Here is an 18,222-nt window from a genome sequence, read left to right as displayed (position 1 = left end):
TACCTCCCGTATTGAGTAAGTGTTTTATCCTATTGTAAAGTGTCCTTGGGTGACTTGAAAGGCGCTCATAAATAAAATTTATTATTATTATTATTATTATTATTATTATTATTATTATATATTCAATCTGGAAATTGGTCTATGTTACCGGGTGTCAAAACAGGAACAGACCAGCAGCTTTTGGTGACCAAGTGTCAGAGAAGTATAGGCACTTGTACAAATTGTGTGAGTCGGTATAAAAGATGGACGGTTTCTTAAAAGCAACTTCAACACAGAACATTACAGATTTCTATTTAGTGGCCACCAGGGGGCGCCCGGTAGTTTCAAAATGATTTGGGGTTGAATAGAAAATCACTTTCCTGATGCCTTTATGGGCTCAGTTGCTAGTATCAGATTATACTAATTATAACATTAAGTCCATTTTGGGGCAGGGTTAACCACAATTAAAGAGCTGTCAACCACAAATTGTTGACCAGTGAGCATTCAGGTTTGCAGCCAGATCAAATCCTTGTTTTGTCACATTCAGCTTTAAAACACCTAGATGATGAAAGTCCTCAGCTCGAGGCTTTAACAAATGGGTGGCATCATGGCTAGGTCCACACTTCTCAACTTGGAGAGAATTGTGGACCTCAACTCGAAGCTTTACAAACTGGTCAGTGACTTCATGGTGGCTACATCCATCTCTTATAGACAATCTGTACAAAAGTGAAACATGTAGGTTCTTTGATTTGACTTGGCAAAAAACAAATGTTCACTTATATTTATATTATTGTTTCATATGAGTCTTCAGTCTGGATTGAAGGTCTTAGACTGCGCTTCATTTCATGTCCTGTATATACCAGGACAAATTAAAGAGTACAGCGATGCCACAATTGTAGTGTGGGGTAGTTAGACTAGCAGCAGAAAGGTCTTCTGAAAGGTGAGCTGAGAGCAAAGGGCGTTGCTTTAGAGAGGAATGTACTGTGCAAACGTCACATGTGCCATTTTTAGTGCTGGGTCTGTAGCAACAGCATGGAATGTAATTCCTCATCTGGTTTGATTTCTCGCAGTGAAACTCTAATCAGCAAAGACTAATTAGAGTTAAAGCTCAGGTATTTATGCTGTTTAATGTTACGATACTATGTGTCCAAGAGTAAGTGGTGTAAACGAGACCATGCAGAAATCCTCTGCTTATAAAACATGTCTCTCACTGTTGTAAATCAAATGCATGATGTTCTGTTTTGCTGTGCATGATTTTGTGTGTGTGTGTGTGTGTGTGTGTGTGTGTGTGTGTAATTAACACCTGTGGTTGCAAAGGCTTTTAATTTTTACATTTTGGCCTGTCTTCCAACAGTTCTTTCCCAGCCTGACTTGTTTACTCCTATCATATCCATCTATCATAGGATCCCCTCAGGCAGAGGGAAGCAGTGCTAGGTCTGATGAGGATTCGGAGGTGGAGATTGTGTACGTCAGGGAACCCACAGCTGAGCAGGCAGCTTTAGCTAGGAAGCTCCAGCTGCCCATCACCTTCTTCTGCTACAAGAATGAACCAGGCTACATCAGTGATGACGAAACTGACGGTGAGACCCAAGATATGGAACGAGGGTTTGTTAAAGTGAACATCAGTGGTTGTACATATGACATATGACTCGCTGAAATAAATCTGCTTATTTGTGAATCGTTAACATTCCAAGGAGACAATGTAAGAAAGTGAGAATGCTAAAGTTTTGGACAGAAATGGATACCAGTGTTTAAAATAACAATATAGCACATAGATGCTATATAGACATTTTTTGTTAGCTTTTCAGTTTTTATTCCTTTCTTTTGAACCCCAAAAAATGTATCCAGTGCAAAAATGAATGTGACGCCAAAGGGCTGCTGGCACTGGTAAATGTCACCTTATTTGACAGTTTTGAGAAATAAGGGTGGTATAAGAGATGTACATGACTCTTTTTAATAATTGGTAATTTATTTTGAATATTTGAACTGCTCCCACATATGATGTAATGAGTTATTAGAGCCAGTAGGTAGCAGTAGTGCACGGTATTTCTCTATAAGGATATACATCTGTCCTGACATAAATATCAAAGTGGAACCTTAGCCTTAATTAAAACATGTTATTCGGAGTGAATTTTTATTTAAATTTCATTATTTGAAACTGTAATTTCTGCTTTTATAAGACAAACTAGTAACTGTCCCATTCAGAAAGGTAACAAAGGACTTATTGGACTTCTTGTTTGTTTGTGTTTGTTTGGGGGGGTTCTCCTTTGACATCAAAGTTCAGTAATGCCTCTTTGGTTTTAAATCTGAGAATACAAAATTGCCTTTAATCTTTAATTCATTATGGGTTGAAGTCTGAACAAACACTATAATTTTCTTTGCAAACATAATTAAAGGAAACATTTGTTTTAAACTTCAGATGAAGACTACGAATCAGCAGTGAAGGCCTTGAATGGAAAGCTCTACCCTGATCCTCCTGAGAAGAATGCTGCAGCTTGTGGTGAAGGTATGTAGTCTAAACCCTGTTACATGTTATTATAACCAACTCATTTTTCAAAAGACAATTGGTTTGGTTTAATTCTGCTACTATGTTAAAGGGTTTTATGTCGATCTGTTATAGCCATACAGCCCAAAATTTGTGTACCTTAATAAATGTTATGTTGATTTTGAGCCTAAACTTGCTGTTTGCTGCATTCAGAGTCAGACTGTCAGGTGGTGTGGGAAAAGAAGCCAACACCAGAGGAGGAGAAAAAAGCCAAAAGCCTCCAGCTTCCACCCACCTTCTTCTGTGGCCTGAGCACCACAGACAGCGACCCGGACCAGGATAAGCCTGAGGACTTTGAGACAGAAGTCCGCAAAGTACATGAAGTCCTGGTAATGGCTCCGAATTTACATAGATAATTCTGATTATACAAGCAGAAAACTCAACTTTTGTTTTTTAAAAAACAAACAAATGTTAACTTTTTAAATTAATTATTTTACTCTGTCAGTAATACTCAGAGGCATCTTAAGATGGGTATTAATTTGGAACATGTTATTAATTTGGAAATGTGTATCAGGTTGCTCAGTTAGACAAATCTAACGAAGCCTCCAGCAGTCCTGCTGTGACCCCTGAAATGCCAGCATCAGGGCCATCATCCAGCAGAGCAGAGGCTGCCGACAGCACATCTACAGCAGACAAACAGACCACAGCAACTCCAAGCAGCAGCTCTCCCATTGACCTCTCAACTAAGAAGAGTGTCGAGCTGGAGTCCAACACTGAGAGTAAACCTGCATCTTTGACTGCTACAACAAGTCGAGGTAAAAAAGTGTGAAAAATGGCATAAGTATTTTCAAATGAAACATAACTCTCCATCTTCAGCCACATACTTTATGGGTTTTCGCTCCAACTTTTAACTTTAATTTGAAATGTTATGAAATTTTTTTTATAAAATGTTAAAATGAGGAGCTAGTTTGGATGATAAATGTTGAATACATTTTTGCACAGACAGAATTTCAGCTGAGGGTTTCTTTTATACTCAGAATGTTTCTGGGAAGTTATTAAGATAAGATTTTATTGATCCCACAACGGGGAAATTTTTGCGTCACCTCAGCTCAGGTACAGATATATGAAGGAAATACAAAAATACAATTAAGTACAATCAATGAAAAAAAGTAAGATCATACACTATATACAATGGTAGCATACACACTATGTGATTATGGATATAGTTGGAAATACGGAAGACATAAACTATATAGCTTGGAAGGTCATGGAAGGTCCATTATACATGAAGTGGTGACCGTGGATATTCAGTGTCCAGTGACTTATGACATCGTGATTGAGGAGTTATAGAGTCTAACTGCTGTTGGGATGAATGATCTGGGAAAACGCTCCTTCCTGCAGCGAGGGTGTTTCAGTCTCTGACTAAAGGAGCTGCTCAGCCCACTCACATGCTCATGCAGTGGGTGATGTGGGTTGTTCATGATGGATGTCAGCTTTACTAACATCAACCACCTCCACAGACTTATTATGAAGACTTATTCAAATGAGTTATGCCAAAATATGGTTTTAAAAAGGCTTTTTTTCCCCTGTGAAAGTTATAATTATGGTACCATCTTTTCAGATATTTTCATTTATCACTCTGAACACAGCTTGATTCTAATATGCTTTATGAACTTAGAGAATACGTCATCCCTGTATTAACCTTTTAACTGACAGATATGGGGGGAAAGGCTTTTAAGTATTTAATGTCTTTGTTGTTCTGGCTGCAGACCTCTCCACCTTTGGCTTCAATGCATCTGGCTTCTCTTTTGCTGAGTTGGCCAAAAATACAGATGGATTTGCATTCGGATCAAAAGGTTGGCTTTAACATTAAACATTTTCTTCAGTTGTTTATCTGGACTGTTGTTTTGTTTAACTGCTAATTATTTTAATTTTCCCTCTTTAAAAAAAAAAAAAAAATTGTAGATGCTAATTTCTCATGGGCAAATGCTGGAGCAACAGTGTTTGGATCTGCAGTGACCTCTCAGCCTAAAACCAATGCTGATGAGGGGGGAAGTGATGAAGAAGAAGCTCCTAATAATGTGGACATTCACTTTGAGCCCATAGTATCTCTGCCCGAGGTACATAAATGTGCTAAGCCCTAACATTTTAGTACAATTAGTAAACTTGTATTTATTTTCCATAAAATTGTATTTATCACTCAGGTGGAGACAAAGTCTGGAGAGGAGGACGAGGAGATCCTGTTCAAGGAGCGCGCCAAACTGTATCGATGGGACCGGGATATCGGCCAGTGGAAGGAGCGCGGCATCGGTGACATCAAGATCCTCTTCCACCCAACCAAACATTTCTACCGAATCCTGATGAGAAGAGAACAGGTGCTGCGGGTTTGCGCCAACCACAACATCTCAGAGGCGATGGAGCTCAAACCCATGAACGCCTCAGCGAACGCACTGATCTGGACTGCCACTGATTACTCAGGTATACATACAGCATCGATGTGATGTTGTATTGTGCTGCGTTGTGTGATTTGTCTGTAAATACTCACTAATAATGGTAAATGGCCTGTATTTATATAGCGCTTTACTAGTCCCTAAGGACCCCAAAGCGCTTTACATATCCAGTCATTCACCCATTCACACACACATTCACACACTGGTCATGGCAAGCTACATTGTAGCCACAGCCGCCCTGAGGCGCACTGACAGAGGCGAGGCTGCCGGACACTGGCGCCACCGGGCCCTCTGACCACCACCAGTAGGCAACGGGTGAAGTGTCTTGCCCAAGGACACAACGACCGAGACTGTCCAAGCCGGGGCTCGAACCGGCAACCTTCCAATTACGATAGAAAAATCCAAGATGAATAATCATTCATCTTGGATTTTTAAACCACTTGCATGTGTTTATTTCTTAAGGCACCATGGGGATTATTTTTCACCTGCTCTCTTTCTCCTCGCCCCCTTTTTGTTTATCCAGATGGCGAAGGTGTGATTGAGCAGCTGGCAGCCAAGTTCAAAACCCCTGAAATAGCCGAATCCTTCAAAAAGACCTTCTGCGAGTGTCAGAACCGGATGGGCCAAATTGATGGTGATGCTTCGTCTCTGTGCTCGCCACAGATGTCCAGAATTCAGGAGCACTCCAGAGACACTAACCCACAGGTGTTCCTCAAGCTGGCAGCTGATGGCCAACCTCTGGGCACAATCACTATAGAGCTGTTCTCCCATATTGTACCCAAAACTGCAGAGAACTTCAGAGCTCTCTGCACTGGTGAGAAAGGCTTCGGGCTGCGGGACTCCATCTTCCACAGGATCATACCAGATTTCATGTGTCAGGTGAGGAAAGATCAGGGTTTGGACTTTCAAGATCAGATGAATGTAAAACCTGTTTGATTACAACAAAGTGGAATTTACTCTGGGTTGACAGAAATACACCCTGGTTGCTGTTTGTAATCATAGCACAGCTCTGTAGTTTGATGTATGAAGTATTTTATTGATGCCATGACAAATCAGTCCTGTTGTTTAAAAGAAAACTCTAACAATCTCTAACATCACTAACAAGTGCTCCATTGGTCTTTCAGGGTGGTGACATCACCAAGAATAACGGCACAGGAGGCAAGTCCATTTACGGCGACAAGTTTGAGGATGAGAACTTTGATGTCCGGCACACAGGCCCGGGCATCCTGTCGATGGCAAATCGCGGACGCGACACCAACAACTCGCAGTTCTTCATAACCCTGAAGAAAGCCGAACACCTGGACTTCAAACATGTGGCTTTTGGCTGGGTTCGGGATGGCATGGATGTGGTGCAGCAGATGGGAGAGCTGGGCTCAAAGGCAGGCCCTCCAACAAAGAAGATCATCATCACAGACTGCGGACAGCTGTAGCGTTTTAATGTTAAGATGAAGCTTTACGGCTTGGTTTAGGTTATTAAGTTAAGATCAGCTGAGACTCTGGATGAGAGCAGTGTGTACCCTGTGCAGTACTTACATTCCTGCTAAAACGGAATCTTTAGTCACGAGGCACCGATCACAGGGCTGCTGGTTAAGTTGTTCGTCACAGAAACTTGTCCACAGTAGCCTTGAATTAGCTATTCTTTCACTGTCCTGACATATTCACGAAAACAGAAGCGAGTTGGTAAAGGAGTGGAGGCTTTTGGAACAAATGTTGTAAACTTTTGCACTTGCGTCTTTATCATCTGTCAATAAATTCTCATTTGTATTTTGTGTGTATAAATGTACATGGACTATTTTTTTTTCTTTCTTTTTCTAAATGTTTGTTCCTCCTTTTTGTCTTGCATGTGCTCTGTTTCAATGCAGTTGTTCCCTCCATGAGCTCCACTCTGGTATTTTTTTTCTCCCCTTTTTGAACAAGTCTTAAGCCACTGCTCCCCTGCCTTTTCCTCCAAATGCTGCCTCCATGTACTTTTAACTGTTGGGCGCCCACAGGATTTTTTTTTCTGTTTCAATGGATTCCACAATGCAGGTAATTGGACTTCATATGTGCCCATGCAACCTGAAGTAATCTCACTTTGTTGTGGCTCAATGATAATCTGGTTTGAATTTTACGAAGGGGATCCATTTCATGTATAGTTTGAGAGAAATAAAGGCTGAAATGGTGCCACTTGTACCAAAATACGCTTATTATTAAACAATAAAGTTGCTTTACGAATAATCGATGGTTTTATGGCTTGTCCTTGTTGACTTAATTTTGCTCTGATACAGTTTGCAGGTTCACTCTGGGTATTTTTAGACTTCTATCGACTTTATTTCACCACTTAAAAGATTTTGCATTCAGGTATTTAATGTGACAACGTGGATGAGCATCAAACTATTTGGAAACTGGAAACTTGCACTCTTTCTTTCCATTACCAATGGTATTTTTAATTCAGAGCTTAAAGTAAGATAACCTTAAAGCGAGTAGTTGCATTAAGTTGTCTACAGCAGGGGTGGGCAACTCCAGGCCTCGAGGGTCTGTGTCCCTTCAGGTTTTAGATGTCCTTGAACCAACGCAGCTGATTTAAATGGCTAAATTAGCTCCTCACCATGTCCTGAAGTTCTCCAGAGGCCTGGTAACGAACTAATGTGATTCAGGTGTGTTGACCCAAGGTGAGATCTAAAACCTGCAGGACTCTGGGCCTGGAATTGTCTACAGCCTGTATATAAAAGATCCACTCTAGACTCAATGGTTGAGTGTTGAGTTAAGCCATAAAGCTATTCAGATAATTGCAGCATTAAAAAGAAGTTTGGGCCTTTTTGTAATCTGTCATGCACAAAACATAAAGCCCCAGTGACACAGGCCTAGAGACAAGCAACCCCCCTGAAAACTATGGTTGTAGTTTGCTGCCAATTGCTAGTTAAAACTGGCTGCAACAAATATGGTACTACACCAAAAACCTCCTTGTAATTCCTCAGGTTGGTGTCTTTCATGCAAGCTACACCAGGAACTGCTAACAACCAAAGAAATCTAAAGGCTTTTGCTGCAGCACCCCTTAATTCTCCCCAGGAACAACTTGTAAACTGGTCAGGGAACACACATCTTTCCCCAGCAACTAATGGCTCCTGGGGGCGATTGCCGACTGATATCTTATTCAATGATTGTGTAAAGATGATTCTTGAAATGAGAATTTGTGCACCATGGAGGTTGTGACATGGGGAACAATCTCAAAGAAAGGGCCTCAGAAGATCATACAACAGATTCTACAAGCTGCTCCTTTTGTGCTGTGATGATCCAGAATTTCCTAGTTCAGAATAGCTGTAGTACCACGTCTGACCACTGCACCCACAAGTGGCAGCAGAACCCGGAGCAGGAGCCGACCCACAGTGACGTCAGCAGGATGTAAATGTAGCGCCTCGCGGCCTGATCGGTCTTTTTCCTCTCCCGTGCTGTTTGGGCGGTTGGCCTGCTCTCTGTCTCTGGGAAGAATTAACACCGAAGCAGCAAAATGATCATCTACAGGGACCTTATCAGCGGTGAGTGACCTTTTTACATGTCTTCTTTCACGCTGACCGGGTAGCGTGACGGTCGCGTGTGTTATTTCACGTTTGTTGTGATGTTATAGGTGAGAGTTGGTCACACTAACGAGCTAACTCGTGTTGTCATGGTTCGGAAGTTAGCGCTAGCTAGCCAGATGCTAACTCAATCAGAAGAGTATGTGGAGTTAGCCACCCTGTTAGGCTAGCCGGTGATTGTGGCCGGTTAGCTTTTAGCTTTGCCCACACTTCGGCTCAATTAAAGTTTTATAAAAGTATAAAAGAGCACCGGCTCAGTCACCGGTGAGGTAGCTTGGTAGTTGCCGGGGGTTGGGGCTATTACTGTTGGGGTTCGTCATGTTAAAGTAACGTGGTGAATGTGGCCTTTCAGCATCCCCCCCCTCTGCTGCAGTTTTATTTTTGTCCGGCAGATTTTTCTAGACTTGCCATTGTTGGTGTTTCCCCGCCACTACGCCTTACATTTTATTTTAATCGCACAAGATTCAGCCTTGAATTGTGGATAACTTTTTAGCCTCTGCTGCTGCTGTTTCTGTTCTTTTAAATGATGATGTTAGCTTGGAGTGTTGTAATATGTTCCTTCCTCCCTTTTCCTTCTACAGGTGATGAGATGTTCTCAGATGCCTTTAAAGTCAAAGAAAGTGAAAACGGGATCTTCTTTGAGGTTGAAGGAAAGGTGAGTTCGAAACCACATGTTCAACAGAGTATTTAGCCAGTTTCACCCTTTTCCAACAGCTTGTTCATTGCTGCTTTGCAGCGAAATTTAAAGTGTAGTTGGGATACACCCAAAACTAAGTTGTTTTAATAAAACCTCAGAGAATAAGTAGCTGCTTTAAGCTGCTCCCTTATTAGGGATTTATGCTTTGGTGGGAAATTACACCGTTATCTGACGCAGACCTCACTAGAAATGTAACAACACATTAGATCAATACAGCCCAAGACTGCTGTGTTGGCCTTTTCAGTATTGTCCATTCCTTCTGTGAGTGGCTTCTGGCTACTTTTTAACCAGTTTTTGAGTTCATTATGGAGAGAGTAGCCATCATTATCTCAATCTAAGGAATAATAATCATCGTATTAATGTAACATAGAAACAGCTAATTACTGGAAGGAGACTGCTGAAACTATTGGAATGGATATATGTACAAAGCAATTGGAATTTGAGGGACAAATACCAACACACACACCCAAAGAGAGAAAATGGGGGTGGGGAAAGCTGACCACAAAGGGGGGTGGGGGAAAAAATAAAGGTACTAGCATTTTATTTGTTTCTATCTTGGCTGAGCTTGCATCTAAAACACCGGGACACGATCATATGGTAATTAACAAATAAAGCGTACGCTCTTTTTAAAGTTATTCCCCAGTTTTGTAATTTCTCTTACAGCTTTGGTATTATTATTCGGGATGGGCCACTACCTATGTTTAAAGTAGATTGGTAGATGTTTTTTGGAGTGAGTCATGTGATTTCTGGCTGTACTTCCATGACGTCATATTGACTATGACTGAAGATGACTCATAGTTGCAGGTCTCCAATAGCGTAACTACAAGGTCCTTAACCTGCCTCAGAATCAGACAAAAAAAATTTAATGCTAGAGCAGTTTGAAGTATCATGTTAGCTTGGTGTTTGTCTTTATGCATACTTTAAAATTAGTCAAAGAAACTTGGTGAAGTAGTTACCAGGCAAATACTTAAAGCTTTGTTTTTAAGTTAATAAAAAAAAAGTAACATTTTTAGGTTTAAACAAAAAGACGTGATTCGAAGAGGTTGGGAAACTGTTGCGGGCTACAACATTTAAGTCAGCCGGCTGTTCTTGTTAGTTATACATTTTTAAATGGCTCAAAAATACTGAATTGGAGGCCAACTGATCTATTGGTATTTCCCAATCATTTACTATTGCCCTTGCTATGATGCACCAGTAATAATTGTTTTTTCTTTTTTTCTTCCTCTCCTCAACTACAGACCGTCACCAGGACAGAAGGGTTTGATGATTCTCTAATTGCAGCCAACGCTTCTGCCGAGGAAGCAACCGAGGGCAACGAGTCTTCCACAATCTCCGGTGTCGACATCGTCCTGAACCACAAACTGCAGGAGACGGGCTTTGACAAGAAGCAGTACATGACTTACATTAAGGATTATGTGAAGGCGTGAGTAGCTTGATGTGCCAGTGAGAAGGAGTTCTGGTTTTGAATGATCTTCGGCTCTGTTAAATGAACGTGTCTGTTTGCATGTCTAGTGTTAAAGCCAAGCTGCAAGAGACCAAACCAGATAGAGTGGAGAGCTTTATGGCTGACATCCAACCAGAAGTCAAGAAAATCTTGGGGAACATCAAGAACTACCAGGTAGCTATACAGAGATGAAATGGCATTTTAAACCGTGTTCACACTAAATATAAAGTCTTGCCTTGCGAATACAGTAACTACAATATTTTTGGAAACCCTTAAAAGCCAACGGGAAGGGTGAGGAGTGTAGACAATGGGTGGAGTTTGAGTGACATTTTCAAGTCTTGTAGGAAGGCCTGCATGTCACTTTGAGTGTGTGTCTATACAACACTTGAGTTAAATCATGCAGCTGAAGCTCTGAAAACTGGCAATAACCATGTTGGCACCAGGAGAATTCAGTGTATGGAGAATCTCAGCTGACAGGTTTTTCTTTTGGGAGTCATCATCAATTGCTAATGGATTGCTAATCCATCCTGGAGGTGGATTTGCCTCTATCATTTGTCAGTTTGTAGCTTTATAGACTGTGTGATAACGTAGTTTGAATACTTGACATCTAGACTGGGTGCTGCTGTTAAGTAGTGTCAAAAAGACAAGTTTAACCAGCTTGCTTGTTTGAAATAAACATGTCAGTTCTTTGGCATGTTCTGTGGCTGACAGCCAGCATCCCGAAGCTTGTTAATGAAACGGGGGTGACGGGGAGACTTTCCCCTGCCATCAAATTCAAGCAAAGCTGCCAAATTTGAAATTAGATTTTATTAGTTTTAAAAAATGTGGCATTTTGTGTTCTGCTGTGAATAAATTATGGGTTTAAGAGTTGCAAATCTTTGTAATCCAAACTTCTTTTTTAATTAAAGATTTTCTGTACGACTGAGAGGAAGGTCTAATGGTTGCTGTTTGCTTGCAGTTTTTCACAGGAGAGTCCATGAACCCAGAGGGCATGGTTGGTCTGCTGGACTACCGTGAGGATGGCATCACACCATTCATGCTTTTCTTCAAAGATGGCCTGGAGATCGAAAAATGCGTAAGTGCTATGAAGTGGGAAAGACTTGATACATTTCTCAAACTACAAAGTGTTTCTGCTGGAGAACATCCGTATGTCACAGTACACGCACTAATTCAGTCTGGATTTCTAAATGAATGTTCCGTGTTTGTAAAATCATGCCTGCTGTCCACTTGGGTGTAGATAGTTAAATTTAATAACCACACACTGTTCCTCTCTCTTTCAAACAGTAACTACCTGGAATTACATCTGCTGTTCACCTGACTGCTGCTTCCAAAATGGCCTACAAAGCAGACTGGAGGAGCACTACCTTGCATCATGCCTGAACAGAAACATTGTCCAATTTCTTAAATATTCACATTACGGCCCACAGAACCGCTCCCAAACCTGGGGGGTGAATCAAACATGATTAGTCACCAAATACAGTTTTTAACCTTTTCTTTTTTGGCTTTTGCAGTGTTTGATTTTTGTCCCAGGATTGGCCCAGTTTTTGTGATTGAAACAAAAAGGCTTGGACAGCGAGCAAAGCTCTGACTGGCTGAAAGAAGACGTTTGTTTTCCTTCTGTCTGCATACTGTTTTAGCAACAATCCATACAGGTTGGCATCACCAGACCCCTTTGAGTTTGGGTTTGTGGTTGCATTAAATAAGATTCCATCTACAAAAAAAGACTTATGGTTTAATTTGAAAATGAATAAAAACGAGTACCACAACTTTCCATTTCATTTCTGTGTCAACCTTCACTTCTGGTGCTGCAAACAGGCAGTTTGTAGGTTGGATTTCAGAATATCCTTTTTGAATTGCTTGAAAAGATGCTTTTGTAGCGTTGACAAACTGATCTCATGTGCAGTTGTCCTTGGGTTTTCTCTTTCACCTTTTTGATTCTCAGATATTTGTGAAGTGCAGAACAGTCACGGCCAGTAGCTGCTGGCAATGTAATGTGTAAGTTTCATGTATAAAAGCGAAATTCAAGGAAAAATGTTGCCATACAAAGTAATGAATAAACAGAAATTAGGGTGACTAGAGCTGGTAGTACAGAGGTTGTTCAGGAGTGAACTAAAGTGCTTGCGGCTGTTGACCCAAGGTCAGGTGTATGATGAATGCAATTTACTGAATGAAGTTGCTGATGAGATTGGTGTTAAATGTGTGAAGGTGATATGGAGGGCATCAAGTGCCAAAATTAGTGACATTAAATGTTAGTAATAAAATTTCTAATTTCAATACATAATTTCCAATTTTATTAATGACTTAATTCATTTTGATCGTCCATAGTTTTACAGTAGTGATTCAGAGCAGCCTAGTGATCTGCAGTTTAATCCACTGCTCAAGGACTGCAGTACAAAGAAACGTGTGTAGCCAACTGGTCGTTAGGACAGCACAGACATCAAATGTATTTGTTAGTTTATCTAAGGTGGTCTTTAGTCTCAACTAGATAACCTTAAAATAAACAGACACTTGTTGCAAGGTTTGACAAGAAAAGGTTGTTTTCCTGTAGACTTCTATAGGATTTGTAATGTCTGCAATCACAGCTATCACCATCTAGTGGCCTTCATACAGAATGCATATTTAAGACTAATACATAGGCTTCATTTCTAAAACAAACTGCACCCATGTTTTTGTTTTTGATGATGCAGTAAGTGTGAAAGCAGAGCTGTTAATTGACTTGTACATCTTCATTCCTATCCTCACCCACAAGCTGTGGGCAGTGAATTAAAGGAGACTGAGGGTATAAGCAGGGGAAGTCTGTTCTCTCTGACGGGTGTCTGGGCTCAGGACTGTAACTTAGCTCTTCTCTACTCTTCTACACCAACACACTAGCAGCTCTTAATGTAGAGTTGGCACTGTCATGGTACCACAAAACTGCCAGGCTGAGAGCTAAGAGAGAGGTTATCAGAAGAAATCCACAAAGGATTCGCAAACACGTGTTTTTTTTTCCTTCTTCCCCATGGATGTTACCCCAACTGCTGTTATGTGGCATTTTCAAAGGGTCTCAAACCTTTTGAAATGTGGGCTACTTCTCAAAAGCAACCAAAGCAGAACTGCTTTGCACTGTGCTGGTGGGGGAAAATAAAAGAGGTAAAAGTAAAAGACAATTCTATTATAGACAGTGTGTTTGTCTATACTTGTGACTTGTGTGAAGATGAGATCACATTTTGAAAAAAATAAGCTGGTTACAGAAGAGTTAATACTTTTGTTAATTACAAAAACCAAATTGCATGGCTTTAAAAAAAAGGAAAAAAGAAAGTTGTGCTCACTACTGATCTCACTCGAAACTAATGGGAATGAGACCCGCTGACACACATTTAATAGCTGGGGTGCAGTCAGACCAGCAGCAGCAGCTGGTGTGATTCATTGTAACCATAGTTTAAGGCTGTTCATAGTTGCCATAGTAACACTCCTAGAAAGAGGCAGCATTACTAGAAGTTTCGAGCCAGTTTGCCCCTTAATCTTTGTTTTCCTCAGCAGAGGACGTTTATTTCTTTCTTGGAATACACACAAAAATTTATCCTACCACAAAAATAATGATTTTACACCATCGTGCCATATTAGTTATGTTTGAGTGCACCCAAAGCTTTTTCTCCCCATAATTCTGTCAACATAAAACAAAATTACTGGAAAAAACAAAACAAATTTGTTGCAAATTTGAGGCCCAGAAGATACTTCAGAGGACTCTGGCTCGGCCTAGGTGGTCTGCATCTCCTCCTCGTCAGATTGGTAGTGTCGGTACTCCGGCTTCAGTTCCCAGGTGCTTTTGTGAACGCCTTTGCTGTTGTATGTGCCGATTTCCCTCATGATTTCTTTCAGGTAGGTCTGTGCCAGACACAAGACGCAGCTTGAAACATGGTGCATTTAAACAGATGTGTTGCATGATTTTGTGGACAATTTGTAACTAACTGAGCACAAAGAGCAAACATTTGCACCTTGTTACTTTAACCCACACAAAGACAAAAGTATGCCTTCATTTTTCAGTTCACACCCACTTTCTCCTGTGCTTGTTCTAAACCAGTTGCTAAACCGGTACTGGCCTCATATTTATCTTTAAGTACCAGTTATTAGTATATGATACTACTGGGAGCTGGTGATTGACTCCCCTGCCTTTGTCTGCTGCCTGATCCACAATACTCCAAATCCACGTGCCGCTTCCTGCATGTTGTGGTTCCACAGGAGGGCCGTCCCACATACAGGGGTGTGGAGCTCACAAATGGCTCAGAGAAGAGCCACAACTCCTTCGCACCCAAAGAAGCCAGCTCAGGCGATTTAGACACGTGTCTATGGCCCCTCACAGGTGAGCTGTTGTACTGTGAGGAAACCCAGCGCATATGAGAGGGAGCGTGTCTCTTGATCTCCTCATGATGGACTCGAGCCGCTATGGTGGTGACCACTGTTTAGAAAATTTCCCCTGAGATCCACAGGGGAAATATTGTGGGGTCTAATAAATCACTGATCTGTTTCCACAATCACTCTATGCTATAAGAATATGAGATTTCTGGCTTCTGGTGTCCTTTTTTTCCCCTCAGTTATGGATCAAGTATATTCCCAGAGTACTAAAAAGAGCTCCACTGGTAGAAGTAGTTAGTCTAAGGTTAGGTATAATCCATTTCTTGGTTCAGGGGCGTTCACGCAGGAAGCAAACAGCAGAAACTAGAAACCACAAAAAGTCGATGGCATCAGCAACTTCAACTGACAACAGAACAGAAATAGCGGCAGTTTGTGGGTCCCGAGTTAAACTTTTCTGAACTTCGAGGTAAGCGACTGAAGTGTCTTCAGGAAAACTGCCACTGATTGACATGTGACAGGGTGGCAAATACGGTAGTAGGTTGCCTAGGCAACTGGATAACCCTAATAATCATCCACCAGCTACAAAGACAAGTGCAGTGAGCAAATATTCCCCTTTAGGCACAACAACAACCCTGGTTTAGCTGTCAGAGGGTTAGAGTGGACCTGATATGCTTTTCCTTATTTCTTTTTTCAAAAGCACCTGTAGCATACTGTTGCAATTGTAACAAACTTATTTAAGGATCATATCAAACAAGTACATGCACGGACTCATTATTTGAAACAAGTGGCCAAAAAGCTGTTTCTTCTTACTTTAAATCATGCGCTAACATTGACTTTTGGTTTAATCAGCAGGCATGAACTCGCAAGCAGGGGCTACTCTTTGGTAGATCAGACAATCCTCTGCAATGACCAGCAGGTGTCTCTGTTGAGCTTGTAAAGACGCGGCCGCCAACTGATGAATAACCGTAATGTGCTTCAAGACTTTTCATAATGGGCATTTCGGTTACTTTAGTTCAGTTAATTTGAGTGCTAGCCAAGTGCTTTAGGAGAGAAATGATGGTGTGGAGTGTATTGGGGCGTTTGACTCCTACTCAGCCACTGGTTATGCAATCAGATGCAATCAGAGGGAGAGGAGGACCTAAAGGTCTCATCAGCACCTACACATTTCTGTTCACTGCGAGCTGGAACGAATCCACTGCACTGTATCGATTCATGCCATGTGTGCGTGTGCACACGTTGGCCCAAATTTCAGCCACAACAGATAGTGTGAACAGGCATGAACGTCACACCGTGGGCGATTTGTTCAAATTTAACAAAGCAAGGTGGATAGTGGGCAGGTGTATTGGGTTTTTTTTATGCTTTTTACAGTGATGCTGTTGCATGTGTGCATGTTTGAGTGTGTGTACATGTTGCCTGTTTCACATGGGTTTGTGTACGTGCACGCTGCTCACCACAGGTTGTTTGGTGATGTCCACCAGCGCCTTAATGTTGTAATACTGGTGCTTCTCGAAGGCCGAGAAGAGCATGTCCAACACGAGCTGACGTTCAGCTCTCACCATCTTCCCTTCAGTCTTCTTTTTCTTCTCATACTCCATCTTAGACCCAAACTCAGTATTAAAACTGATGACAGTAACATTAATGACAGTTAAAATGCTATATAATATAGCCAGACTAAAGACAACTAAACTCATTTCAGTTGGATTTAAACACCAAAAATTGTGCACTGACTGTTTTCTCCTGATTTGAATCAGCAACTGATGGCACACTTGTTGCATTCCCCCCTTGGCTTGTTCAGTTTTCACATAGAATTCAAACTGAACCAAAATGCATTACTGAACGCCAAAGTCTAGGACCTAAACCTGGAAGCGCTTTGTTGTTATCTTGGAACAGGTTCTGAGGTCATATCCCCACAAATTAACCCCACCAAAGGGGAAAATGAGCCAGAGGCAATTAACCTGGAAGACCACAGAAAATACAGATCACAGATGGGTCTAGCGGCTGTATCTGAAAAATGCAAAAGTGGAGCTTGAACTTGCATTCTTTCAAACGGCCAGCAGGGGGCGACTTTTTTAGCTGCAAAAATAAGTATGAGGAAATGACCTGACTGGTCACTTGACCTGAAGAAATAATCTTAAAACCTTAAACAGGTTTTTATTAAGTCTTTGTTGCTCATTAAATTTTCCTTAATACAGAATGATTTTCTTCCAGTAAAATCTTCTCATTTAACCAATAAAGCGGAGTATGCTTTGTTGAAATGCTGTGATCCAAGTTTCACCCATCAAGGTTAGATGGTTATGATCAAAACACTCAAATGGACATCACAAGCCAATGGATGTCCATCTTTTATGTACAGTCTATGAAACTGCTGTAGACCAAAGACGCCAAGTCAATATATAAACCTGTTAGTTTAAAATATTAATAAAATTGTGACCCACAGAAGGTAAAATACCTTTCATTCCAATAATCTTTCCCTTCAGGAGGTTATATTACAAAAACTACATATATATGTGTGTTTTGTTTCGTAAAGTGTGGGCTGCAACCTCCTGGTGGACCGTAAAGGTACTGCAGGTGGGAAACGAGAAGTCTTGTTTATTATAAAAATTTTAACTGAACTATTTAAGCTTTTTTAGCACATTGTAGCGGTTAAGACAGTCACCTAACACGTGAAAGAGCCACAACTGCATTTTTAGCTGTTTTCTTTAGTAATTTAGTTAAAAATTTCCATGAAATATTTATATTTTAAGATGGAACTGAACAAATGCAACAAAGCTGAGGAATTAAAAAACAAAACAAAAAAAAAGTTCTTTCCATTTCTAATCTATTTTTAATCCTGAACTCATCTTATATCTCGTCTTTAGCTGGGAAAGAACTTAATACTGAAAAGTAAAGGTGCTGATGGAGAATCAAGTTCAGCAACCGAACCATTAGAAGATCAAAATGCATTAAAGAAAACACAAAGAAAATTATTATCTGCTTGTGTGATGAAGAGATTGATGAAGTGATGAAGGCTGGGTCATTAATACATTTCAAACTGTGCTGTCTGAAGTTTGATGTGATTCATTCTGGTTGAGAGAGACTTTTAAGTTACTTTATGAAAGACGACCTTGCAGGTGGCAACATTACGTCAGCACAACAGCTTTTTTTTTTTTTACCCTACAATGCCAAGTGTATCCTATTAGATCCATGAGTTTTTAAGACTTCTACATCAACAGTGGTATTTTTTCCTTGCCCTGCTACTGTGAGCAGCAAACAGTAATACAAATTAAAACTCACGTATACAC

General features: G+C 40.8%; 3 protein-coding genes across 4 annotated transcripts in view; 2 read left to right on the top strand and 1 right to left on the bottom strand.

Moving 5' to 3' along the window:
* Positions 1-7,133, top strand: part of ranbp2 (RAN binding protein 2) — a 25,382-nt gene extending 18,249 nt beyond the window's left edge. For both annotated transcript variants that reach the window (XM_005747827.1, XM_005747826.1), the window contains 9 exons: positions 1,383-1,559; positions 2,399-2,485; positions 2,678-2,853; positions 3,039-3,279; positions 4,234-4,320; positions 4,430-4,584; positions 4,669-4,942; positions 5,438-5,793; positions 6,039-7,133. In XM_005747827.1, the coding sequence (XP_005747884.1) occupies positions 1,383-1,559; positions 2,399-2,485; positions 2,678-2,853; positions 3,039-3,279; positions 4,234-4,320; positions 4,430-4,584; positions 4,669-4,942; positions 5,438-5,793; positions 6,039-6,344 (1,859 nt within the window). In that variant the 3' untranslated portion in view covers positions 6,345-7,133. The remainder of the gene's footprint in view (positions 1-1,382; positions 1,560-2,398; positions 2,486-2,677; positions 2,854-3,038; positions 3,280-4,233; positions 4,321-4,429; positions 4,585-4,668; positions 4,943-5,437; positions 5,794-6,038) is intronic.
* A 1,179-nt stretch (positions 7,134-8,312) lies between these two features.
* tpt1 (tumor protein, translationally-controlled 1) lies at positions 8,313-12,376 on the top strand. The gene is made up of 6 exons (XM_005747828.2): positions 8,313-8,429; positions 9,050-9,123; positions 10,404-10,588; positions 10,678-10,783; positions 11,568-11,684; positions 11,894-12,376. Exons 1-6 carry the CDS (start codon positions 8,402-8,404, stop codon positions 11,894-11,896), a joined length of 513 nt encoding a protein of 170 aa, XP_005747885.1. The 5' UTR covers positions 8,313-8,401; the 3' UTR covers positions 11,897-12,376.
* A 1,735-nt stretch (positions 12,377-14,111) lies between these two features.
* Positions 14,112-18,222, bottom strand: part of LOC102213242 (general transcription factor IIF subunit 2-like) — a 68,935-nt gene continuing 64,824 nt past the window's right edge. Inside the window, exons 7-8 of the mRNA XM_013914567.1 lie at positions 16,393-16,561; positions 14,112-14,473 (exon numbers count right to left, since the gene is read on the bottom strand). Coding sequence (XP_013770021.1) covers positions 14,345-14,473; positions 16,393-16,561 — 298 coding nt within the window. The 3' untranslated portion in view covers positions 14,112-14,344. The remainder of the gene's footprint in view (positions 14,474-16,392; positions 16,562-18,222) is intronic.

This window comes from Pundamilia nyererei, unplaced genomic scaffold (assembly GCF_000239375.1).
Source record: "Pundamilia nyererei isolate P.nyererei 1_Seehausen unplaced genomic scaffold, PunNye1.0 scaffold00206, whole genome shotgun sequence".
Taxonomy (NCBI): Eukaryota; Metazoa; Chordata; class Actinopteri; order Cichliformes; family Cichlidae; genus Pundamilia; species Pundamilia nyererei.
The sequence above is the reverse complement of the archived record's forward strand: the minus strand, read 5'-3'. Positions and strand labels throughout refer to the sequence as shown.

Bases quoted from the DNA above. Each gene is read 5' to 3' on its own strand.
- tpt1 (XM_005747828.2), top strand. From the start codon at position 8,402: ATGATCATCTACAGGGACCTTATCAGCG. The intron at 8,430-9,049 runs GTGAGTGACCTT...TTCCTTCTACAG, and splicing joins CTACAGGGACCTTATCAGCG to GTGATGAGATGTTCTCAGAT. The intron at 9,124-10,403 runs GTGAGTTCGAAA...CCTCAACTACAG, and splicing joins TCTTTGAGGTTGAAGGAAAG to ACCGTCACCAGGACAGAAGG.